This window comes from Dipodomys merriami, unplaced genomic scaffold (assembly GCF_024711535.1).
Source record: "Dipodomys merriami isolate MVZ:Mamm:240054 unplaced genomic scaffold, mDipMer1.0.p SCAF_28, whole genome shotgun sequence".
Classification (NCBI taxonomy): domain Eukaryota; kingdom Metazoa; phylum Chordata; class Mammalia; order Rodentia; family Heteromyidae; genus Dipodomys; species Dipodomys merriami.
The window spans coordinates 9,065,001-9,092,535 of record NW_027204270.1 but is presented as its reverse complement, the minus strand read 5'-3'; the positions used below and the strand labels follow the sequence as shown (position 1 = coordinate 9,092,535).

The 27,535-nt window shown below is 40.5% G+C and overlaps 1 protein-coding gene across 15 annotated transcripts in view; it reads right to left on the bottom strand.

The window, feature by feature from the left end:
* Pum1 (pumilio RNA binding family member 1) overlaps positions 1-27,535 on the bottom strand; it is a 135,566-nt gene that overhangs the window by 76,639 nt on the left and 31,392 nt on the right. For all 15 annotated transcript variants that reach the window (XM_070037418.1, XM_070037417.1, XM_070037421.1 and 12 more), the window contains exon 3: positions 19,794-19,862. In XM_070037418.1, coding sequence (XP_069893519.1) covers positions 19,794-19,862 — 69 coding nt within the window. The remainder of the gene's footprint in view (positions 1-19,793; positions 19,863-27,535) is intronic.

Sequence of the window (27,535 nt, the reverse complement as noted above, 5' to 3'; positions counted from 1 at the left end):
CCGTTCATTAGGAATGGAGTCCCTCAGTCTAACAGTCTGTGAAGAACTGGATCCTGAAACCAGCTATGTGACTTTGGAAGCAGATCCTTCCCCACTCAACTTTGAGATGAGTATAATCCCAGGAGAAATGCTGACTGCAGCTTGTGAGGTCCAGGGACACCATGCCTGGCTCCTATATTTGGAAATTGTTGGGCTTAAAAACTGCAGTCTTCATTATTACATAGTGTGCTCTATAGTAAGTAGCAAGTAACTAGTATAATTGCCACTATTTGCACTTCTTTAGCTTGGTTTCCAGAAATACTAAAAAAAAAAAAAAAAAAAAAAAAAAAAAATACCAGGGCTTGAACTCAGGGCTTCACACTCTTGCTTCACTTCTTCACTCAAGGTAGGAGCTCTACCACTTAAGCCAGGCTCCAGTTCCACCTCATGTTCTATTTCTCATATCTAAAACCAAGTAGTAAAAAAGTTAGGGCTGGGAAGGTGGCTCAGTGGTAAAGTGCTAGCCTTGAGCTGAAGAACATCACAAGAAAGGGAGGGAGGGAGGGAGAGAAAGAGAGGGAGAGAAAGAGAGAAAGAAAGAGAAAGATAAAAAGAGAGAAAGAGAGGGGGAGGGAGGGAAGAAAGGAAAGGAAAGGCAAAAGAAAAGAAGAAAAAGAAGAAGAAAAAGAAAAAATGAAGCTTTTCTAATTGAGAAATCAGTAATTACCAGCGTCAATTTCATGTTCTCCCCTATTTGTCTAAGAATTCTTCTATACTAATAATAGTGACAAGTGACTGGCTTTTAAAACTGTGCAAAATTAGGGGCTGGGAAGGTGGCTCAGTGGTAGAGTGCTTGCCTTGCATGCATGAGGCCCTGGGTTCGATTCCTCAGCACCACATAAGCAGAAAAGGCTGGAAGTGGTGCTGTGGCTCAAGTGGTAGAGCACTAGCCTTGAGCTGAAGAGCTGAGGGACAGTGCCCAGGCCCAGAGTTCAGGCACCATGACTGGCAAAAAAAAAAAAGAAATAAAAAATAAAAATAAATAAAACTGCAAAATCAAACCAACCTAGATGTGCAGTACTTATTGACCATCAACAACCATTATGTATATTTAAAAATCAACTACAATAAAGCTGGGTACTGGTGGCTCCTTTCTGTAATCCTAAACTACTCAGGAGGCTGAGACTTGAGGATTATAATTCAGAGCCTGCCTAGGCAGGAAAAGTCCAAGAGACTCTTACCTCGATTATGTGGCAGAATCCTAGCCTTGATCTCACCAAGGGCATCAAACACCACCACCACCACCAAGCCAACAGCCCCAGATTAACAGTACTTTTTTTTTTAAGACAAAAAGCCACAGATAAAGGCTGACAAGACTCACTTTAAGAAAAGATTAGGCAATAAAAGGATAAAATATTTGACCACTGTGATGCCAAGGTGGCTCACGCCTATAATCCTAGCTACTCAGGAGGCTGAGATCTGAGGATCCAAGTTTTCAGCCTGCCCAGCTGGGCAGCAAAGTCTGTGATACTGTTATCTCCAATAAACCACTAGAAAACTGGAAGTGGTGCTGTGGCTCAAGCGATAGTGCACTAGCCTTGAGCTGAAGAGCGCAGGGACAGCACTCAAGCCCAGAGTTCAAGCCTCACTACCAACCAAAAAAAAAAAAAAAAAAAAAGACTTGACCATTCTAAAGGAAGTTAACAAGTGGGAACTGATCCAATCAAAGCAAAGGAGATGGATGGTATCAGACTATGGGCAGTTATTCAGTTAGTATGTGAAGGAGTGAGAGGGGGCGTATGGTCCATAAATAAGGCCATAAAAGCAAACAGTGAGTAACTTAGCCTTATCATAACTGACACTAAGTTATCCTCAGGCTCTAATACTTCTAACACTAACCAATTTCTTAGAAGAACTGACTTCCTCTGATGGTCAAGCATGCTGACACCATTGAACACAATGATCCTGCCCACCTGAGTTATTATTTCAGCCTCATAATCACATCACTTCTGAATTAGTATTAAATGTATGTTGCAAGACCTACAAAGTGAAAAGAAAAGCTTGGGAGTCCTACCATCCCTGGAAATAAAAAAGACCTTATCTTTCCTTGTAATGTCCCAAACAGGTCTGTTCTCAAATCATGGAAAAGAAAACAATTTATCCCATCATCTCCTAAACCCAAGTTATAAAAGACTTAAATCAGTAAACTTATTCATGAACTTTTATAGAAAAAAAGAAAGGAATAAAGTACTGGTTTATAAGCAATCACTCACTTGGCAAAGAAACACCTTTCTTCCATTTAACAACTGTCCAAAGCTGCTACACTAATACAATCATCTAATAATCCCCTACTAGGAACCTATAAACACAAATACAGACAAAATAAAAAGTTGAGAACATCAAGAACACGTAAGGCTTCTTTGTTATTTTAAGAAGAAACACAGTGATAGAGGGTGGGGGAGGGACCCGCTGGGCACCAGCAGCTCACACCAGTAGTCTAAGCTACTCTGGAGGCTGCAATCTAAGAACCAAGGTTTGACAACAGACCAGGCAGGAAAGTCCATGAGACTTTTATCTCTAATTAACCACCAAAAAGCCAGAAACAGAGTTGTAGCTCAAGGGCTAGAGAACTAGCTTTGAGCATAAAAGCTCAGAGGCAGCGCCCAGGCTGAGTTCAAGCCCCAGGACCAGTACAGAAAATAAAAATAAGTAAATTAATTAATTAAAAATAAATAAATGCTGGGTGCTGATGGCTCATGTCTGCAATCCTAGCTACCCAGGAAGCTGAGATCTGAGGATCACAGTTGAAAGCCAACTGGGGCATAAAAGTCCCTTCAGACTCAAAAACCAGACACAGAGCTATGCTCTATGGCTCAATGGCTATGGTAGCCCACTAAGCTTAAGCAAAAGAGTTGAGGGACAGCACGCAGGCCCTGAATTCAAGCCCCACAACGAATGAATGAATGAATGAATGAAAATAATATAAATAAGAATCATAAACTTGATTTTAAACCATAGCTATGTGATTTTTAAGCCTTCTTTGCCTCTATTTTCTCATCTAGGAATGAATTGATATAAAGTAACAACACTGAGGAGTTCATAGTACCCATTCAAAGAGGCAAATGTTATAAAAGAAAGTAGTAACTGCATGAGGTACATTTGCCTATAATCCAATCACTTAGAAATCAGAAGCAAGAGGAGCACAGATTCAAGGTCAGCCTCTAGGCAAGGTCAAATTCAAGATCAAATTAGACTCTTCTCAAAAACAAAAAAGAAAATCAGTAATTCAGCTAGTAGATAAGGTGAGCATAGCCTGATGAGTGACCCAGGGCACTTTAATACAAATAAACATAATAATAAAGTAAAAATAACATCTCCAACAGAACATCACAAGTACCACACCTATGTCTTTGCAGAAACTGCAAAGTAGGGAACTATTAAAGACTAAATCTGCCTGACCATACCAATACCAATATTTGCATAGGAAAGTATCAATGCAGTTTTCTGATGGTTTTGACACCAAATGGGCATTCCAATAACTGCTCTACTCAAAAGACTTTAGTTAAGTGCTTACACATGCAACACAGGCTGCCAGAACTCTCAAGAGCAAAAACTTGGTTTGTTAAGCAGTAATACACACAGAGATGCTACAACCACAAGCATGATCAGGGTTGATAGTATTGTTACCTGACGACTCAAATTTCCATCCAAGTTTAGTGTCACTGGAATGTAATCAATAATCAAATGACTGGTAGCTAGCATGATAGAGCCAACAAAAAAAAATTTTAATCATTCGTATATTCTCATCATACAATTCAGTACATTAAGAGGAACTAACATTGATTCAGAGAATCTTCCAGAGCTGATTAAAGAGACCAAGTATGACAACTACTGATAACCACAGAATCTGGTCTCCCAGCATAACTTCAGTAGAATTTACAGAAGTCACTTCTCAAAATCTTAACACACTCAGGATTTATGTAGCTCTACCGTACCGCAGACTGTTATAAATCAAGTGACATAGTATACAAAGAACTGTCATAAACTAGGCATGTCTGTAATCCGAGCTGAGGATTAGTTCAGGAAGCTGAGATCTGAGGATCACAGTTCAAATACAGCCTGGACAGGAAAGACCCTGAGACTCTCATCTCCAATAAACCACCAGAAAACCGGAAGTGGTGGTGTGGCTCAAAGTAGTACAGTGCTAGCCTTGAGCAAAAGAGCTCAGGGACAGAGCCCAGGCCCTGAGTTCAAGCCCCATGACTAGCCCCCCCCCCCAAAAAAAAACTTTCATAATGCCCTATACTGATTTAAGTTATTACTAAAGTCTATCAAAGTTCTATCCTATTAAAATAAATAAATCTAAGGCTTCAAAAAAGTCTTCATGGGCAGGGAAGTTGGCTCAGTGATAGAGTGCTTGCCTTGCATGCATGAGGCCCTGGGTTCGATTCCTCAGCACCACATAAGCAGAAAATAGCCGGAAGTGGCACTGTGGCTCAAATGGTAGGGGCGCTAGCCTTGAGCTGAAGAGCTAAGGGACAGCACCCAGGCCCAGAGTTCAGCCCCCACAAGCACAAAAAAAAAAGTCTTCATTTACTGTTAACATAATTTCAGAAGGACCTTAAATGAAAGGTGAAAGAGGAAGGAGGGAAGAAAGGGAGAGAAAGAGGAAGATGGGGCTGGGAAGGTGGCTCAGTGGTAGAGTGCTAGCCTTGAGCTGAAGAGCTGAGGGATGGCACCCAGGCCCAGAGTTCAGGCCCCAGGACTGACCAAAAAAAAAAAAAAAATTGCACAGCGTCATTATGGCTAGTTATTGCACCACGGTTAATTGCTTGTTGAATATTTAATTTGTGTTCAAATTTTTTTGTTTTTTGTCCGTCATGGGGCCTGAACTCTGGGCCTGGCCCTGTCCCTCAGCTCTTCAGCTCAAGGCTAGTGTTCTACCACTTGAGCCACAGCGCCACTTCCGGCTATTTTCTGCTTATGTGGTGCTGAGGAATCAAACCCAGAACCTCATGCATGCAAGGCAAGCACTCTACCTCTGAGCCACCTTCCTAGCCCCAACAGTGTGCAATTTTTATAAAGTAAAATTAAAATGTAAAATACAAAATTATACATGTAAAGACTGCTTCTCTTCATGGAGGATCAAGACTGAAAAGAAGAAGAAAAAGAAAAATAGGTGCTGTGTTGGTAAGAGGGATTAGGAAGTACTTGTTACAAAAACTATTGTTACAGCCCAGTGCTCACATCTGTAATCTTAGCTACTCAGAAGGCTGAAATCAGGAGGATCCCAATTCAAAGTCATCTTGGGTAGAAATATCCAAGAACGTCTATCTCCAACTAACTACCGAAAACCCAACTAGAGGCAAGGTTCAACTTAAAGGATGAGGGGGCTGGGTAGGTAGATCAGTGGTAGCCTTGCAAGCATGAGGCCCTTCCTCAGCACCACACAAGAAGAAAAAGCCAGAAGTGGCACTGTAGCTCAAGTGATAGTGCACTAGCCTTGACCTGAAGAGTTGAGGGACAGCACCCAGGCCCAGAGTTCAGGCCCCACGACCGACCAAAAAATAAATAAAAAATTAAAGGTGCCAGCCATAAGCAAGCAAAGACCTTGAGTTTAAGCTACAGTACTGACAAAAACAACCCCCCCCAAAAAATACACACACACATACACACACACACACACACACACACACACACACACACACACACACACACACACACACGTACATAGAGAAAGAGTTATGGTTTAAAACTGGCTTTCTAATAAATAAAAATTGAGATCTGGTGGCCTGGAATACACTGTAAATAAATAAGGCATTTTCTCTTAAACATAATATATTTCACTTCAACATAACTTCAAAATGACAAAGGTTACTATTAAAAATTAAAGAGAGCTCACACTATATGGTTTTAAATGTGTTGGGTTTTTTTTCCTCTCTGGTGGTATTGTAGTTTGAACCCAAGGTCTCATGCTTGCTAGGCAGTCACATTACCATGTAGCCATGCCTCCAGACTTAATTTTTAAATTGTTACTATGAGAGTAATGTACAGAAGAGCTTACAATTACATAAGTAAGGTAATGAGTACATTTCTTTTGGGACAGTATCAGCCCTTCCCTCACTCTCGCCCAGTTTTCCCTTTACATCTCCATCAAGTTGTATAGTTAATTTGCAACTGTGTCTAGCAAGTACCATTGCTGCATTTGTCCACCTTTGTCCCTCCATTTCTGCACCTCCCAAATACAGATAAATGAACAAACAAGACAAAAAGAAGACAAACAAGAAAAAAACAAACGTTTCCATTTCAATTTTCTTTTTTTTTTTTTTTTTGGGGGGGGTCCGGTTGTGGGGCCTGAACTCTGGGCCTGGACACTGTCCCTCAGCTCTTCAGCTCAAGGCTAGTGCTCTACCACTTGAGCCACAGCGCCACTTCCGGATTTTTTTTCCTGCTTATGTGGTGCTGAGGAATCGAACCCAGGGCCTCAAGCATGCAAGGCAAGCGCTCTACCACTAAGCCACCTTCCCAGCCCCCCCATTTCAATTTTCTGATCTATGCTTGCTTTCTAAAAAGCTAGGAGTACAGACATAAGCTATGTTTGCCTCCAATTCCTTCTAAGTTAAAAACTTAAGCATATGGGGCTGGGTATGTGGCTTAGTGGTAGAGTGCTACCATGCACAATGCCCTGGGTTCCATTCCTCAGGACCACATAAACAGAAAAGACTACAAGGACACGGTGGCTCAAGTGGTAGAGTGCTAGCTTTGAGCAAAAGAAGCCCAGAGACAGTGAGCGCCCAAGCCCTAATTTCAAGCCCCAGGACTGGATAGACAGATAGATAGACAGACAGACAGACACAGACAGACAGACTGACGGACCTGGCTCGTGCACGCGCACAGCCCAGGCGTCCCGCCAAGCACCGTCTGGGGTGGTTACCTCAAAGCTGCAAGGGAGTGGGCGGAGTCTCACCTCGGCTCCCTACAGTTCCCCCTTCTTTGTTTTATGGCAACAGGTAAGAGTAGAGGTTGGGCCTCTGTCTAAAACATTAATGAGAGGACCTTGCACTGGCCTTCGCCTGAGGGGCGCGCCTTCCCCAGTGATGACCAGGCCCGTCCGATGCCTTTTTTGCAGAGGTGGGATCTTGGGCATCAACCCACTTGCAACCCAGCATGCTCTTCTTGAGGAGATGAGAACCATCTCCTCAAGTGCAGTGCACTTGCCTTGCACCCTGTCCCAAATTGCAAATTGCATACCTGTCCCGGTGCAATGGGATCCCCTGATCCCTCGGGGTGCTAAGGCTATGCAGAATGGTAAGGCTTAACTGCCTCTTAGGGCCGACAGCCAAATCTGGGGTGAGGATCCACTCTCCAAAGATGAGCATATAAAGCAAAGACATGTTATCTCCTCTTTCAATTAAGATATGTGATATAGTTAATTTTTACTCTGTGATTGTATTTATATTTACTCATTAAGGAAATCAGCTGCATTCTCTTTTTTTGTTTGTTTGTTTTTGTCGGTCGTGGGGCTTGAACTCTGGGCTTGGGCACTGTCCCTCAGCTCTTCAGCTCAAGGCGAGCGCTCTACCACTTGAGCTACAGTGCCACTTCCGGTTTTCTGGTGGTTTATTGGAGATAGGAGTCTCACAGTCTCTCCTGCCTGGGCTGGCTTTGAACCGCGATCCTCAGATCTCAGCCTCCTGAGTAGCTAGGATTACAGGCGTGAGCCACCAGCGCCCGGCTGCATTCTCTTTAATCCAATTAGTAAGTATGAAAAAGATTTTGGTTTTTTAAGAGAGAGAGAGAGAGAGAGAGAGAGAGAGAGAGAGAGAGAGAGAGAGAGAGAGAGAGAGAGAGAGAGAGAGAGAGTGTGTGTGTGTGTGTGTGTGTGTGTGTGTGTGTGTGTGTGTGTGTGTGTGTGTGTGTGTGTGTGTGTGTGTAAAAGACAAATAGGCATGTCTTACAGTAATACAGATTAAACTCAGGTCTTGATGTATGCTAGGTAAACTTTCTACTAAAGCCACTCCCCAGCCAAGCTTTCTAGTCTTGGTATGTAGCCCAGGCTTGCCTTGAACGCTCTCAATCCTTCCTGAGAGCTCAAATTACAGACACACAGGCTACCTTCGCCAGGCAAAAGATTGTCTTTAACATTTTATTTATGTTGCTTCATTGAATTCAAATCACAAACAGAAAAAAAAAAAAAAACAACTATGTAAGAATCAGTATTTGGGAGAACTTTTTTTTTCTGGTAGAACTTTTATTTACAAACATTAACTGTACAAGGGGGATTGGATTTCATTTTGATTTTGTGACAAGTCCCCCCATTACTCTTCCATTACACTATTCTGCTTTCATAAATGTCAACAATCTTTTTCAACCATATTCATCTTTTTTCTTTTGTTATTAAGTAGTTGTACAAAAAGGCTACAATCCGTAAGTCGGGTTACCTTGATCAGCACCATTGCTGTCTATTCCCTCCCCCCCGCCCTCCCCCACCCCCCGCACCTCATCCCTACCCTCATATTTTTTTTCCATGAGTGTACACATGCACATTTTGCTCAAGGCTAGCACTCTACCACTTGAGCCACATTTCCTCTTCTAGATTTTTGCTGATTAAGTGGAGATAAGGGTCTCATGGAATTTCCTGCACCACCAGCTGACTTCAAAGCTCAATCCTCAGATCTTGGCCTCCTAAGTAGCTAGGATTACAGGTATGAGCCACCTGAACTGGCTCATACTCATCTTCTTTCACCTTTGTTGGCCTAACCTCATCTTGCCAGCACCCACCCCATAACAAGAGACTTTTTGCCCCCTTCCCCCATCACCCCATTGAAAACAGCTTTCACTGAGGTACTTTATGCTGTTTTCATATATAGTTGTAGTGTTTCTCAAAATTATTCACCCTCTTTTTCCCTTTAATATTCTGTGCGCTACCATTACAATCTAGAATCTGATAATTATTACTTAAGTTTTTATTGAGGCAAATGGTTGCTAATTTCAATAGTAATGGTCTTAAGGAAACCTCTCTTTTGGGTGGAAATTAATATACTCCTTGTTTTCTTTAATTATGTAGACTTTGAAAATAAGTTTCTCTTAAATGTTCATAGGGCTCTCTACCAGTACATTCTATTGAGCACTGTTAATAGATGGAGTTGTTTTGGTTTGCTTTGCTTTCTTTGTGCCAGACCTAGGGCTTTAACTTAGGACCTGTGCTCCAGACTCATACTCTACCACATTGAGCCACACTGCCATTTCTAACTTTTTGGTAGTTAATTGGAAATATGAGTCTCATGAACTTCCCTGTCTGTGGACTGACAAGCTTCAAACCATGATCTTCAGCTCTCAGCCTCCTAGGTAGCTAGGATTACAGGCCTGAGCCACCAGCACCTGGCTAATAGCTGTTTCTAATGTCTCCAAATGATACTTTTACTATAATGGATGAGATCACACAAATCACTTAGGCCTGGCAAGGTTGTGTTAACTTGGTCTCTATCTTAAAACCAACAGTAAAATCAACTACTGCAAACCAGCACTGCTTTGCCTACTATTTCTAAAGAATAAAAGCTTTGCCAAGTGTGATGTACACATTTGTAATCCCAGCGCTCCAAAGCTGAGGCAGGAAGGTCACAAGTAGGAGGCAAACCAGCCTAGACAAAGTAGCAAATTCTGATTTCAAAAGGAAAAGAAAACATTAGCTTTGAGCACTGGTAGCTCACACCAGTAACTCTAGCTACTCAGAAGCTGAGATCTCAGAATTGCAGTTCAAAGTCAGCCCCAGGCAGGAAAGTCTGTGAGACTCTAATCTCTAATTAAGCACTTTAAAAAAAAAAAAAAAAAAAAAAAACCTGCAAGTGAGCCTGGCACTGGTGGCTCACACCTGTAATCCTAGCTACTCAGGAGGCTAAGATTTCAGGATTGCGGTTCAAAGCCAGCCCAAACAAGAAAGTCCATGAGATTCTTATCTCCAGTTAAACACCAGAAAACTGGAAGTGGCATGGTGGCACAAGTGGTAGAGTGCTAGCCTTTAGCTATAGAGCTCAGGGACAGTTTCCAGGCCCAGTCAAGTCCTAGGACTGACCCAAAAAAAAAAAAAAAAAAAAAAAAAAAAAGAAGTTGTTTTAGCATCTCAAAGACTTACTGAAGTCCACGTACTAATTTGCAGACCTAAATAAGCCACCACTAGAAGAAACCAGAGTAAAAGACCTTGTCCCAAAATAATTTAAAAGATATAACAGGATAACCAGTAATCAAAATAACTGAATTTCAAAGTATTTCAAAATAAAGACCACCTAATAATGTAATAGAATTTAAAGCTTTAGTCTAGTCCAGTCAAGAAAGGAGCAGGAACAAAACAATATAAGGCCCTACTGCACCAAGGAAAGTAGAAATGAAGGCAAGGAGAGGCTTCGACTAGTGCCAGCTACCAGTGAAGCTGCATGGAGTACTAGAGGTAGACACCAACCCAGTGCCAGCAACAGGGTGTATTACCATAAAAATCATTTCTAAAAGACTAACCTGACAGTCTTTCAGGAAGCTCAGTGAGGGGAAAACATGTATTCTGAAGTCTCCGCAAAAAGGCCACTGCAAAGACTGGAGGCCTGGCTCAAGTACTGCAGTGCTTGTCTAGCAAATAAAGAACAAAAGCACTGTGCAGTGACCCTAGTATGAAATGGTAAGAAAAGGGACCTACGGAAATGGAGAAATTTCTGCTAAAATGTGTCTCATCTTTCAGAGCAGCCTTTTTAGAAGCCTATATAATTTTAAATTGAGTCACAACCTGAATCCTTCACTCCTGCATGGGAACCAAGAAATACCCTTTCTATATTTTTTCCAATTTCTCCCTATTTGTATCTTGTTATACTAAATAAATTCTTGTTAATAACTCCCCCCCCCCCAAAAAAAAAAGTAACCTGGGGTGGGGCTGGGATGGGGGAGGTCACAATCCATGATGCTCAACACAGAGTCACCAGGTATGCATAAGTCAGGCTAGGCTGCCACTAAAGTTCTTCTGATTAAGAATCTATTCTGAGCCAGGCATTGGTGGCTCACACCTGGGATCCTAGCTACTCAGGAGGCTGAAATCTGAAGACTGTGGTTTGAAGCCAGCCTGGGCAGGAAAATCCATAAGATTCTTATCTCCAGTAAACCATCCAAAAACTGGAAATGGTGTTGTAGCTCAAGCTGTAGAACGCTCGCCTTGAGCTGAAGAGCTGAGGGACAGCGCCCAGGCCGAGTTCAAGCCCCACGACCGATAAAATATTCTTTATTGTTATTATAAAGGAGGTATACAGAGGGGTCACATTACATAAGTCAGTAAAGAGTACATTTTTCAAAAACAAAAAAGAATTTCTTAGGGAAATAATACAAACATAAACAAGATTTGTGTGGTGGCACAGCCTCAGACTTTCAGGAGCTCTTGTCTCATCGCTGCCATCGCTCGGGGAGGGAGAGTCTGGGAGGAGACCGGTCCTCCATCTGCTCCATCTAAGTTTTCCAGCTGAGAAGCTACAGCCTTCCTGAGGTCACACAGCCAGGAAAAGCAGAGCCAGCCTGGGCGTGGCTATAATCCCAGTACTCAGGAGGCTGACATAGGATTGAGTTTGAGGTCAGCCAAACGGAGACAAAAATCAGCAGCAGCAGCAGCAGCAGCAGCAGCAGCAGCAGCAGCAGCAGCAGCATCCCAGCCAGGCACCGGTGGCTCACGCCTGTAATCCTAGCTACTCAGGAAGCTGAGATCTGAGGATCAAAGTTCAAAGCCAGCCCAGGCAGGAAAAGTCTGTGAGACTCATCTCCAATGAACCACCAGAAAACAAAATGGGGTGCTGTGGCTCAAGCAGTAGAGCACTTGCCTTGAATTGAAGAGTTGAGGGACAGCATCCAGGCCACAGTTCAAGACCCATAACCAACCAAAAAAAGAAAGAAAAAAGAAAAAAAGAATCTATTCTGAGCCAGGTAATGATGGTTCACACCTGTAATACTAGTTCCTCCGGAGGCTGAAACCTGAGGACTACAACGTTTGAGGTTTGTAGCCAGCCCAGGCAGGAATGTCCATGGCTCTTACTGGCTAGAAATGAGATGGATCAAGTAGCAAAGCACTAGCCTTGAGCAAAAAACCTCAGGGACACTACACTACCCAGGCCCTGAGTTCAAGCTCCAGGACAGACAGACACACACACACAGACAGACACAGACAGACAGACAGACACACACACACACACACACACACACACACACGATTCTATACTGTAGCATTAAAGGAACAAACCATGAGTAAAAGTTGGATACACACACACACACACACACACACACACACACACACACACACACACACACACACACACACACACACACACACACACACACACACACACACACACACACACACACACACACACACGATTCTATACTGTAGCATTAAAGGAACAAACCATGAGTAAAAGTTGGATCCAAGTAATTCTAAGTATGATGTCCAGAGGGAAATAAGGTGCCTTGAGTACTCAAAAGAAAAATAAAATCAAAGAGAAACAAGAATTTGGTAACTCTCAACTTTTAAGACAACCAAATTAAAATTGCCAAGTCAGCTCTTCAGCTGCATACTATTAATCTCCAAAGTTCATAGGAGTTTTCTGTATTCTTTATGCACTGAAAAATACAACTACTGTCAATAACTCCATCCTTAAAACTAGGTATGGGTTTCCTGATTGGTTCAAGTGGCAACAGCACTAGCCTGGCAGGAGCCAGGCCCAGAGTAACCAGTCACCACCCCACCCCCAAAAAAGATACAAAAGACACTGTTAGTTCATAAAGCAAGCCCTTGAAAGAAACCCAGACATGCTGGCAGCTCCTTGAACTTCAAGTCCTACACAGATCCTTTCTCCATGACACATCTCCTCCTGAGCCACATTTCAAGTTACTGGAATAAGACCAAACGAACTTTTCAGTCTTTGTAAAATTTGAAAGACTGACAAGCAGTCAAGTATATTCAGAAAAGAAACCAAAGAGATAAGTCCACTTTTCTATATAATATAGTCACAAACATGTTAGGGAAACAGCACTACATTATCTATTGTTTGTAAGTTAAAGAAGTCATGTGTCAATAAGGTCATATGTATATAACTATATATATATATATATATACACATACATATATATGCATATATCTATCATGAACTATATGGTCTGATCTACAGCATAAACTATACATGTTAAAATAGCCCTATACTTAAATAACTGCCTAATAGTACTTCAGAGCCCTGTGTGCTAAAAACATATCAAAGGCCACTTGGGAAACCTGCAAAGTTCAGGAATAAAACCATGAAAATATCTAGACTGCTTTAGAACCAACATCTTTCAGATCTCCATAGCAGCAAAAAAACAACCCAGTGGCAGAAGAAGAAATTCTCAAAACAGAACCAAACACTCAATCTATTCACACACCCAGTCAGCCTAGGGGTATTCTTAATTATTAAACTGACAAGACCAAGATCTCAGTAAGAGATTGGAGGAGTGCTTTTTTTTTTTTTCATTCCAAGAATGAAGTAACACTGCTAAGTACCAACAAAGAAAATAAACTACTTTATATAGCATTCTATGAGAACTACAGCATACATTAATTAACCAAAACACAAAGAATTTTGGCTTTGGTATTCAGATTTGTTATCAGCACAATTAGAATAAACAAGCAGGAATTACACACAACAGTTTAATACAAGTTTGTGCAAGCAATGCAAGTATTCCAGTTTTCTAAAGACCATTATGTCTAATCATATGTATATATATTAATGTTTCCATTCCTTGGATGGCCCAGAGAAAATGTCCTATTGATCTGATTTCAATTATATTAAAAACCAAAAACAGTTTTAACGAATGTCTTCATATCAGATTCAACTTAGATTATCAGCATTGTTGATTCACTATTCATTATACAATTCTGTTTGCAAAAGTAATTTGAATATTTTGGAAAATGTCCATATTTTCAGCCCTTAGGGTACAAAAGTCGCCTAAGTGGAAACTACAACCAACATTTACTGAATTATACAAGTTTCTTCGAGAATGGGGTTGGGCTACAAAATAATACCAATCACATGCTACTTCAATTCTCTCCAAAGCTTCTAGCTGGTAAAAGCAAGAATGCCTTACAGTAGAACTGATACTTAAAATTGGATTTAATTTAAATGATGAGTACTCTTAACATGAAGAACAAATATTAACAAAACTCAGGATATGAAGTGACAGATCTAGATTATCAAGCAGTAGGTCTGTGGACACATTAGCCTCTAATTCTACTAGTCTTAGCTCTAAAGGGGAGCATAGCCAGGCACACTGGTGGCTCATGCGTGTAATGCAACTTAACTCAGGAGGCTGAGATCTGGAGGTTTGTGACTCAAAAACATACCTGGCAGGAAAGCCCAAGAAACTTCATCTCCAAAATAACTAGGAAAAAGAAGGGCTAGCCTTAGCCCTAGCCCTAGCCAGCTGAGCAAGTTAGCCAAGTAAGCTCAAAGCAGAGTTCAAACACCAGTACTGCCAAAAAGAGGCGGGTCATAACAACAATGCTGACCACTGTGAAAACTGCAAGGCAAATTTAATTGACACAGTACCAAAAAAAAATTGCATATGTTCAATATACTGCAGCAACTATTATTTCAGATCTTAACAGAATTTAAAGTCAGCTGGGTGCCAGTGGTTCATGCCTGAAATCCTAGCTACTCAGGAGGCTGAGATCTGAGGATACCGGTTCAAAGCCAGCAAAGGCAGGAAAGTCCTATCAATAATTAACTATCAGGAAACTGGAAGTAGAGTTGTGGCCCAAGTGGTAGGGTGCTAGCCTTGAGCACAAAAGCTCAGGGACAGTGCCCAGGCCCTGAATTCAAGCACTACGACCAACCAAAACAAAAAGCAATCAAAATAAAAAAAACCACCTACTAGTCCAATCTCAATCTCAAAACTATTGAGACCTCATAACTTTCCCCAAACAATACTTATGGAAAGGTCATTTCACATCCAATACATAGTTATTAAGTAAGCCGTTTACAAAGATCTTGCTCCTTTCAGCCACTTGGCCTACTTTATGTTTTCTCAAAAATAAGCATTGCACCTGAAGAACAAGATGGCAAAAATGTCACAAAACCAAACAATGGTTAGTAAAACTAGGGATATTAAAAACAAACAAAATTCCCATCTATATCCAAAAGCCACCAATTTTGTAATAATAAACCTCAAGGTTGTATTAAATTTTCTTTCTCGCTGCAAGAAAAGCTATAAGATCAGTCTGGCAGACAAGATATCTCCTTTCTAAGATATCCATTTTGAAGAAAATTGAGCTACTTTTATGGGAACCTACTTACAAGGAATTTTCAGTGTGGTAGCTCTTTTAGGGCTGTGATTTTCTAAGTATTTGTAGCTGATCAAAAGCCTCTAATTCTGAGACATTCTGCCATAATGAAAAGATGTGGAAAAAATTTATCAGATAAGGCTTACAAATTAGGTTCCCATTTAGGCCTGACTCCATAATTACCAGCCTATGATCCCTGAGGAAAACTTAAGTATCTCAGCAGCAGCTGGAGGCTAGTGTATTTAGTCACTTTAAATGAACACAATGAGAAGTTCCAGAATCTTTTTTTTTTTTAATCACACATGGGGAAGTCATTTTTTCTAAAGGGGCATTATTTAGAGGTTTTCTGGCTACCCTGAAAAAAAATCAGAACTATTCCTTTTTTTTCCATCTTTAAAGACAGAAATAAAGGCAGCCTCTAAGAATCTCAGACCTGGATAATGAATTCTCCAAGTTTATTATCTTTGACTTACATATGGAAAGAAGACCAAAAATAATGAACAAGCAATAACTTCAAGACTCTGGTCCATTTCTAAGGCTCTCTCCCATCAAGTTTTGGAGTTAAAAGCTTCTCCAAATCACTATCAAATTCCTTCCTCTACAACCATTTTGCTATGTCACACTTAGGGTAGAATTCCTAAACAATGTCTAATAAGGACCTGTAGTTACGACTTAAATAAATCTCACCTTATTCTACTTCAAGTGAATAAGGCAACATTGTTCACCATTTTATGTATTGGAACACTATCCAAATTTGCTATAACCATACTTACAAATCAAGGATATATGGTTTGTTTTTTCCTAAAAGATGAACAGTCATAGAACTAAATTTATACCATTTATACCATTATATCATTTATACCAGAAATGAGATGTTTCACCCTAAAAACATAAAATATGAAGACATAGAGGGAAAAAGGCCTATCATTTTTAAAAGTCAGAAAATCAATTTTTAGAATAAGAGACCTTTCTGAAAAAGGCTCTCAAAATACTTTTCAATTAGAACTCCTCACGTAAAAACCTATGCTTTTGAGGAAATGGACAATAATAACACTGCTCTTTACAGGTAATTTTTACAAGTAAAAAAAGGCCAGGTACCAGTGACACGTGTCTGTAATTCTAGCTAATTAAGGGGCTGAGATCTAAGGATTCAAGAGAGTCCATGAAATGCCTATCTCCAATTAACCTCCAATTAACCACCAGAAGTGGTTAATTGGAGCTGTGGCTCAAGTGGTATGACACAAACCTTGAACCTAAGGGACAGTGTCCAGGCCCTAAGATTAAGCCTCAATATTGGCACACACACATGAATGTACATACTTACAGTTAGAAAAAAATAATTCCTGCAAGATCATTCACCAAACCAATGTAAAGATGGCCCAGAAACCCCTCATCTTGCTCTGTTCTAAGCCTTTTGCTAAACTACAAAGATAACTCTTAAATATGGAGTACACAGACTGATCTTTCCATGGAAAATAAAAACTGCATAAGTATAAGACTTTAAAATATTAGAGTTCTGAAGTTAAATGAAGAGCCAACAAGGACTGTGGACAAAATCATTTAAAACATTTTATGTCAATTTTAAAACAAGGAGGTAGGTAAAAATTACTTGCACTGTGAGTCCTTTAGCTATCAACAACAGTACTTCATCCAACCAACAAGGTTTTGAGCATGATAGTTTAGGTAGCCAGTTCTTAGCAAGATTTCTACTAAGAAATGCTGTCAGGTACTAATCCTAACTACTCAGGAGGCGGACATCTGAGGATCACAATCCAAAAGGCAGCCTGGGATAGACCCATCCCCAACTAGCCATCAAAACATCAGAAGTGGCAGGAATGGGAGGGAAACTCTGGGGAAGAGCGAGGGAAAGACTGACATTGTCCAAAAGGAAATGTATTCTACCTGACTTATTTAACTGTAACCCCTCTCTGCACATCACCTATATAATAACAATAAAAAAAATTTTTAAGCCCAAATGGCAGAGCATCTCAGCCTTGAACAGAGAAAAACTAAGCACAGGCATGAGGCCCTGAGTTCAAACCCCAGTTCTAGGGGGAAAAAAAATAAAGAAAGGGTATTAATTTTTCAAATGATCACCAAGAGACTAGTAGAAGGCATTAAAAAAAAAAAAGTTAAGAGCTAAACAGCACAAACATTAATTACTAGATATCAGGGGATGGAGACATGGCCCAGTTGGTAGAGTGTCAGCCAGTAAGCAAAAGTGTCAGATACCGAATTTGAGTCCCAGTCTCATATCAATAAAATAAATAGAAAAATTACTAGATATCAATTACTTTCAAAGAAACCATTTCTCTTTAAATTCTAAAGGCTTGTTCATTGTACATGTTGCTTGCCCTAGTAAGGCTCCACATACATCTACACACACACACACACAATCAATCAATCAATCAAATAACCACAATAAAAATGGCCAGGCACCAGTGGCTCACACCTTAATTCTTACTACTCAAGAGGCTGAGATCTGAGGATCTTGATTCTTAGAAGCCAGCCTGGGTAGAAAAGTCGGTAAGACTTTTTATAGCCAATAAACTACTCAGAAAAAGCTCAAAGTGGCACTGTAGCTCAAATGGTAGAGCACTAGCCTTAAGCACAAAGAGGCTCAGGGTTAGTGCCCAGACACTGAACTCAAAGCCCCAGGTCCCGAAAAAAAAGTCCATACAATTTCCATTACCCAAAGGGTTTATATTAGTAAATAATAATGTAAACAATCCCTTTATATACAATTCATCCTAGAGATGTTTTCTTACAAGTTAAAGTTAATGATTCAATTAGAAGTTAACACACTGGTGTTTTAAAACTCTATTTCACAGGGCTGGTGGCTCATCATGCCTATAATCCTAGCTACTCAGGAGACTGAGATCTGAAGATCACAGTTCAAATTCAGCCTGTGCAGGAAAGTCAGCGAGACTCTGATATTCAATTAACCACCAAAAAAACAGAAATGGAGCTATGGCTCAATTGGTAGACCACTAGCCTTGAGCAAAAGAAGTGTCAGCGCCAAGCCCTGAGTTTACGCCCCACAACTGACATAAAAAGAATCACTGAGATGGGAGACCATAAATGTAGGCGCTCCTTCTATACTTAATGGTAAACCAATATGCTTATTTTCTTTTCGAACTTCGCTCCAGAAATGAAGAGTCTTGTACCCAATAGCCATGCATAGTTTATTGCTACACATAACTGCTTCAATGTTACTAGGCAGACACAGTCAACAGTAGCTAACTACCAATCATCTCTTAAAATACATGAACACTCACTGTGGCAAGTGGTAGAACACTAGCCTTGAGCAAAAGAAGCTCAGGGACATGCCAAGGACCTGAGTTCAAGTCCCAGGACTGGCCAAAAAAAAAAAAAAAAAAAAAAAAGCATGATCATGGATGTTAGGACATTGGACCCTGTGACAATTGTGACCATTCAGACAAGTTTGAGGCAAAAATCTTGTAACGAAACAATAATCTTAGTATCAAACATCACAAGAGTTTAATCCCTAAGCACAAATAAACTTCGAATAACCTTAGAACCTACCTAGCACCTAGTATCTGGATCAAATATTGGCTAAATTGAAGAATAAACATATCTAAAGGATGGCACACATGAGAAATATACAGCAATTGTCCCTTCATCAGAACATTAAACTAGATATAGCTTTTAAATACTAGATATAAAACAAATGTAACAGAACCTAAGGTTATTGCCTAGTATGAGAGATACAAGTAAATGTGTCATTTGTGAACCTGTGGAATCTTAATTCATTCAAACTGTATATTCTGATTGTCATCAATAATGCTTACTGACAATAACTAGGATCACCACCAGAGGTCACCTACAGTTTAAAAAAAAAGAGTAAACTCCTTCAACTATGGTGAAGTCCACCTATCAGAATAGGAATTATAATAAATTTGGTTTTTGCCAAGTTTAAATTAGAAACAAAGCCAAATTCTCACTTCCAAATTCTTTGTAAAGATGAGTAGTTTAGATCTTTATCTTCTGTAATTATGTGACCAGAAACCTAACACCCCTCCCACTTCAAGAGGTCTAAAATACATCTTTATAACGAACTACTCTAAAATAACTGACATATTTGATTGGCAGCTCATTTAAGACTCCCTTTTCCAACTGCTAAAGAACCTAGACATTGAAATAGAATATTTGATGCATACAAAATTTTAATTTTCAAATTTTAATGCCTTAATTATAGCTGACTTACTAACACATAATATTCAGTCATTTGTGCTCATATTTTCATTGGTTTGTTTCATTTTTAAGCCATTAGGCTGAAGTTAGTATTCTTCCTATAATGATAGCAGTTACAGCAACATTCCCGAATGGGAATTGTGAGAAAGGCAACAAAGGAAAGCAAACACATACTTCTGGAGACTAGGTTTTGGACACATCTGATGAAAGACAACTCCAACCAAACTTCCCTGAAAACAGACCCACTTTTCTGACACATCAGCTAGCTTACCTCTCCCATAGCTCTTCCCTCCAGAGCAAGTGCTTGAAAATCATGATTTAGTTCATCCATAGAACGTACCTAGTATTCAGAATAAAGGAAGGAAAAACCTCAAGTCAGTATCTCAGATTATATACACATTATACACAACTAAAAAGTTTCTATTTACTCTCAAATATTCACAAAGACAATAACAAAAACCAAGTAACTGAGATTAAACATCTACTTACCTCTAATCATCAGGGTTCAGCAATAATCCCTGTTTTATCCCCTCCCATTTCCTTTTATTTTAAAAAATGAAAAAAACAACTATATAAAAATTATGCTATCCATTTTTCATACATTTTAGCAAGTAAATATCAACAGGCTAAGAGCAATGATGTTTGGAGATGATTATATAAACTTTATCAAGCTAATGAATGAAAGTTAACATTGTTATATTCCAATTGTGAAGTTAAGTACAAATGAGAACTTATCTGACCCAATACACTTCATAACATGTATCCCAGTCAGTATTCTTCCAGAGGAGAAAATGTGTTGGGAGTCCCAAAACCAGGGAAAAGCAACAAAACTTGTCACAAGAAACCTTCCAAACCTTTCCAATCATTTGATATATTCTTATTTACGTCATAAGTATTTCATTAAACTTGCATTTACTCATCTCCCAAGTCATTAGTAAAATACCCACACTAGCATCAGGATTGTTAAAATATGAAATACATTATTCAAAACAACTAAAATCTGCAGGGCGCTGGTGGCTCACACCAAAATCTCAGGAGGCTGATATCTGAGAATCCTGGTTTGAAGCCAGCCTAGGAAGACTAATCCACGACTCTTATTCCAATTAAGCAGGAAAAAGCCAGAAGTGGACACAAGGCTCAAGTGGTTAAAAAAATAAAAAGCATTAGCTGTGAGCAAAAAAGCTAGGCAAGAATGTGAGTGAGGCCAACCAGCACAAAAAGAAAAAAAGTAATTCAAGCCAGGCATTGTAGTTTATGCCTGCAATTCCAGCAGGAGATTAAGGCATGAGGACAGCAAACTCTACATTAGTCTATGCCATTTCGTTTTTTAAAAAAGACTATCTCAAAGTATTTTTTTTCTTTTTTTCTTTTTGTTAGTTGCAGGGCTTGAACTCTGGCCTGGGCGCTATACCTCAGCTCTTCAGCTCAAAGCAGCACACCACCATTTGAGCTACAGTGACACTTCCAGTTTTCTGGTGGTTAACTGGAGAAAAGATCTCACGGACTTTCCTGCTCAGGCTGGCTTTGAACTGTGATCCTCAGATCTCAGCCTCCTGAGTAGCTAGGGTTACAGGCATAAGCCACCAGCGCCTGGCCTAATTTTTTCTTAAATTAGGCTAAAATTCGGTTATCTGAGTACAAAAAGAACAGAGACAAGGCTTATTATTGTAGCACAACAGTTTTTTCAAAAGGCCTTGAAGTAGGAGTTATGATTACTGAAGAAAATGCAATGAATAGGTTTATAATATGCGTATAATATAAAAACAAAGAGCCAGGGCTGATGGTTGACATGCGTAAGCAGCTACTCAGGAAGCTGAGATCTAAGGATCTGCAGTTTGAAGTCAGCCCAGGCAGGAAAAGACCATGAGACTCATCTCCAATGAACTACCAAAAATCTGAAAATCTGTAGTTCAAATAGTAGAGCACTGGGGAAAAAAAGCTCAAAGACAGTACCTAGGACCTGTGTTCAAACCCCAAGACCAGAACAAAAGGAGGCGGACAGAGGAACAGGATATTAGGTGCCAACTCTGCAGTGTCATATGAAACAAGTTTAGTCCTCAGGAAAGCACGAACAATTACAAAACTCACAAATCGGTATCTGCTTTCTTCTACTGAATTTAATCTAGACATTTCGTGGAATCCCAAAACTCCACAAGCATAGTTTTTAATCAAGAATATAACAAATTCTATTTATATTTCCCTATGGAAACTAAGTAGAACTAAAGGCAGCAAACATGCACTGTGCATATTTATATAATTACCACTATAATCTCACCATGATTGCTCCCATTTAGCAGACTGAACCTTAAGAAATGCCTTCTTCAATCATTGTCAATTGACAGGAAACCACAGCTAAGAGCACCTAAATGTCATTGCCAGGATCTTTTTTTTCTTTTTTTCGATTGGTCATGGGGCTTGAACTCTGGGCCTGGGCACTGTCCCTCAGATCTGCAGCTCAAGGCTAGCACTCTACCACTTGAGCCACAGCGCCACTTCTGGTTTTCTGGTGGTTAATTGGAGATAAGAGTCTCATGTACTTTCATTTCCTGGGCTGGCTTTGAACGGCGATCCTCATGAGTAGCTCTTGAGCCTCTTGAGTAGCTAGGATTGCAGGTATAAGCCACCAGTGAGTGCCTGGCTTATTGTCAAGATCTTATTCTGACTTTTTTTGGGGGGGAGGGGGTGGGGGGAGAGTCGATCATGAGTCTTGAACTTGGGCCCTGTGCACTGTCCCTGAACTGTTTTGGCTCAAGGCTAGTGGTCCACCACTTTGAGCCACAATGCCACTTCCAGTTTTCTGGTGGTTGACTGGAGACATGAGTCTTATGGACTTTCCTTACCTGGGCTGGCTTTGAACCATGATCCTCAGATTTCAGCTTCCTGCATAGCTAGGATTACAGGCGTGAGCCATCTGGACCCGCCCAGCTCCTAATCAAATTTTAAGTCCAGTGTCCTTCCTCTATCACTAAACTACCTCCATGGCAGTTGCAAGAAGTTCCCATCCCCAGTAGTCTGCTAGAATCACAGGGATTTGTTCAGTTTCTGTGGTAGGCTTTGAAGAATGTTCTTTTCACATCTATTTCTTACTATCTCCTCTCCTACTTCTGTCCATATCCATTCTGCCCTGGTAGCATTTTCTATTCCTTTCAAGGTTATCGTCCCATACCCTTCTTTCTCTTCCTCCACTTATTTGCTGTCAAATCACTCCTAGGTCTCCTCACCTTCTTTTCTCCCCTTTCCTTCCAGATGACCTCTGCCTTACTCACCTACACCATTAGCCACTCTTACACTCTTCATTTGCCTCTTATAGTGTTGAGAAAAGAGTTCAAGCCCCAAAACCTGGGAGGGGGAGGAGGGCGCGCACGCGCACTCCAGGACAAAATGACATTCATATTCCAGGGCAGGGAATATAGTTCAGTAGCAGTTGCCTAGCATGAATAAGACACTGGGTTCAATTTCTAGCATACACACACAAAAAAAGGGGAAATCATAGTAATAAAGTACATGCCACCATCCCTTCGCAAAGCCCTATTTATCTTACCATTTATCATACTATAATCTTAATAGTTTTCTCAGCTATAAAACTATCAAGCAAGCCAGGCGCCGGTGGCTCACACCTGTAATCCTAGCTACTCAGGAGGCTGAGATCTGAGAATCATAGTTCAATCAGCCCGAGGAACGAAAATCCATGAAACTCTTATCTCCAATAAACCACCAGAAAACCAGAAGTGGAACTGTAGCTCAAATGGTAGAGCGCTAGCCTTGAGCTGAAGAGCTGAGGGACAGCGCCCAGGACCAGAGTTCAAGCCCCATGACCGACCAAAAAAAAAAAAAAAAAAAGATCCTGGCAACGTCATTTAGGTGCTATCAACCATTCACAAATGATTAACGATTGAGACAAAATGCCTAATACTTAAGCATTTATTCCACATCATCCACCTCCCACATTGTTCTCTATAAAGTATTCGACTGCCTCCACAGTCAACCATTCTTTCTTTATACTCAAAAGGCAATTTTTGGTCAGCCTTTCTATGGAGGGAGACATGAACTCTACTATCCGATTCACTATTTCATTTATAAAATCACTATATTTTAGAACATCAAGATCATTTAAACATCCTAGTTGCTAAGACAAAGCATAACCAATGCCAGTGGCTTGTACCTGGAATCCTAGCTACCAAGGAAGCTGAAATCTAAGGATCACAGTTCAGAGTCAGCCCAAGCAGAAACATCCATGACTCATTTCTCCAATTAACCCCCAAAAAGCCAGAAATGGCACTGTGGCTCTCAGGGTCAGTAACCAGGCCCTGAGTTCAAGCCCTACTGTTAACCTTACGTGCATGTGCACAACACATACATGTGAGTGCACACACTTTAAAATATTAAGAAATAAGACATAATCTGGGTGCTGGTGGCCCTCATCTACAATCCTAGCTGCTCAGGAGGCTGAGATCTAAGGATCATGATTCAAAGCCAGCCCAGACAGGAAAGTCTACATGACTCTTATCTCCAATTAACCACCAGAAAACCAGAAGTGGTGCTGTGGCCCAAGTGGTAGAGAACCTTGAACAATAGAGCACAGGGACAGCAACCAAGCCCTGAGTGCAAACTCCACAACCAGAAATAAAATTTTTTAATAGTATTTTAGTTCTGCATTTGGCATGCCTGTAATCTCAGCTACACAGGAAGAATAACTAGGACTAGGAAGGATCCTGGCCAGGGGCCAACCCCTGGCAAAAATGGGACAACCTATCTAAAAAGTAAAAAGCAAGGTAGTACACCTGTCTAGGAAGCGCCCCAAGTTTAGCTCAAATCTAGTACAAGTAACCATAGGTGACGCACACCTATAATCCTAGCTACTCAAGAGACTGTGATCTAAAATCATATAGTTCAAGCCGGGTGCCGGCAGCTCACGCCTGTTATCCTAGCTACTCGGGAGGCTGACATCTGAGGATCTCGGATCAAAGCCAACCCCGGGCAGGAAAGTCCGTGAGACTCTGATCTCCAATAAACCACTAGAAAACCAGAAGTGGCACTGTGGCTCAAGTGGTAGAGCACTCGCCTTGAGCTGAAGAGCACACGGACAACGACCAGGCCCAGATTTCAAGCCCCAGGACTGACAAAAAAAAAAAAATCACATAGTTCAGAGCCAGCCCAGGCACATATATCCAGAACTGGAGGTACAGCTCTATGGTAGAAGGACAGTGTGGGCAGTCAGCATAGAAAGAGTAGCAGTGGCTCCTATAATCCCAGCTACAGCCTTTTTTGCCAGTCCGGGGGCTTAAACTCAGCCTGGGCACTGCCCTGAGTTTCTTTTGTGCTTGAGGATAACACTCTACCACTTGAGCCACAGTGCCACTTCCAGCTTTTTCTGCTTATGTAGAACTGAGGAATTGAACCCAGGGCTTCATGCATGCTAGGCAAGCACTTTACCACTAAACACATCCCAGCCCAATCCTAGCTAATTAGGAGGCTGAGATCTAAGGATCACAGCTAGCCTGAGCAAGAAAAGTCCTTGAGACCCAACAACCAAAAAGCCATAAGATGAACTACGGCTCAAGTGGTAAAATGCTGGTCTTATGCAAAAGAGCTGAGGGTCAGTGCCCAGCTTTGAGTTCAAGCCCCAGGGCACAAATTCTGTTTTACTCCTGAAAGCAGCATAAGAACTATGATGCCCCTGTGAGTTCCTGTATTTTCATTAAATACCCTCAACCTTTACTAACTAAAATAGATTTCTATACCTTAAAACTAAAGTTGCCTCTGCTAGAATATTTATCCCGCACAAAGGTAGGCTTCTCATTTAATACCTATTTGTGCTTCCCTGGAGGATTTTCCAGTACTGAAAGCCTAGATCATGATTGGTTCCAGTTCACTAACACAAAGTCAAAACAATAATAAGCAAAAGAGCTTATTATTGGTGCAAAGAACCATTATAGGAAGGATATAGCAGTAAGGGGGGAAATATAATCAGGCAGAACAGGAGAAATGTAAACAATGAGGAAGAAATAGAATGTAAGGCTTAACCTAGGTGGGTGTAGTTAAGGGGATGGGGGAGAAACATACATGAGGAAGGAGAAGATCTTGAACCTAGTTTGGGTTTAATTACAGTGAAAGATCTATTGTCTGTTTAAAATATAGTCTATTCCACAATGCTGTATTAACGAAGACAAAAGGCAATGGCTCCAGCCTGTAATCCTAGCTACTCAGGAGGCTGAGATCTGAGGATCACAGTTCAAAGCCCGCCTCAGCAAGAAAGTCCATCAGACTCTTATCCCTAATAAACTATTCAAAAAAGCAGGAAAGGGCACTGTGGCTCAAGTGCCTGAGTTCAAACCCCAAGAACAGGAGGAAAAATGTTTTATGAACTCTTCTTATTAATCACACCAAAAAACAGTAATATTATCCCCATTTTGTAAGAAAAGGAAATTATCTTTAAATGCAATACAGCTAATCTAAAATTCTTTCCTAGTTACTAGAAGAAAAAAATTGGGGGAAAAAACTGGAAGTGTTAATCACAAGTATTTCACTAATAACAACAGAACAAAACTTGGTTTCATACTGAAAAAGTAGACATCATTCCATTTCATAGATGTAGAAACTGAGGTTCAGACAGGTGACTTATTCAAAGTCCTAAAGTCAATAAAGATCAAAAGTGGAGTTCACACTCAGATTTCTTTTTAACTTTTCCTACTTATTAAAAAAGCAAGTACAAGCTGGGTCTGGCAGAAAAGGAAAAAGAAAAAAAATGCTTTAGGTTGAAACAGTATGATACTGTTTCCCAAGATATAAACATGTCAAGTGATGTAAATGGAAAGAGAAATAGGGCTTCAATAGTTGACAAATTAAGGAAAATAAGCCTTGTTTCTAAAGTTCATCCATCTATAATAATAAGAAACACAGGACTGGTCAGTCACCGGTGGCTCAGGTCTGTAATTCTAACTATTCAAAAGGCTGAGATCTGAGGATCGCAGTTCCCATTCAGTGCGAGACTTATCTCCAATTACCACCAGAAAGTGGGAAATGGAGCTGTGGCTCAAAGTAGTAGAGTATTAATCTTGAGCAAAAAAGCTCAGGGTCAGAGAGCCTCAAGACTGATTTTTTAAAAAGTACAGAGCTAGAGATGAGGCTCAAGTGGTAGAGCACTTGACTAGCAAGTGTGAGGCCCTAAGTTCAAATATCAGTACCAGAAAAGTCACAAGCAGCACAAAATCAGGGCTGATAAAACTCCTTAAAGGGGGTCTGGGAAGGTGGCTCAGTGGTAGAGCGCTTGTCTTGCATGCATGAGGCCCTGGGTTCGATTCCTCACCCCCACATAAGCAGAAAAAACAAAAGCCGGAAGTGGCGCTGTGGCTCAAATGGTAGAGTGCTAGCCTTGAGCTGAAGAGCTGAGGGACAGTGCCTAGGCCCAGAGTTCAGGCCCCATGACCAGACCAAAAAAAAAAAAGAACAACTCCTTAAAGGTTCTGTTTTTTTATTATTATTGTGAAAATACTGTACAGAGGGGTTACAATTACATGGGCAAGATAATGAGTACATTTCTTATCACGCATTGTAGCCTCCTCCTTTGTTTCCCCTTCCCATCCTCCTCCAGCCCCCCCACCCAATACACCCCCTCCTTAAAGGTTCTTTACATAGCCATCCAATAAAGACTTGACTCCTGCAAGCTCAACCCTCTCATGTTCTACACTTTGTTACATGTTTATCATGTTACACTTTATCAATTCAAAATGACATCTTGCTATTCTTCAAAATAATATACTCCACTGAATACATCTCTTCAATATGCTCTGAATCATAATGTATTCAATTCATTTGTCATTTCTAAGTTATATATTATTAGCCAGATGCCCAAGACAATCATCAGGGACTGATACCTAAATATATAATATATATCAACTCTGACTCATTACTGGACATTTCCATTATTCTGTTTATTTGCCTAACCATCTGCTTACTGAAACAGCAGGCTAGAACTCACTGATGAAAGGTAAATATTCCATCTTACTACAGTGA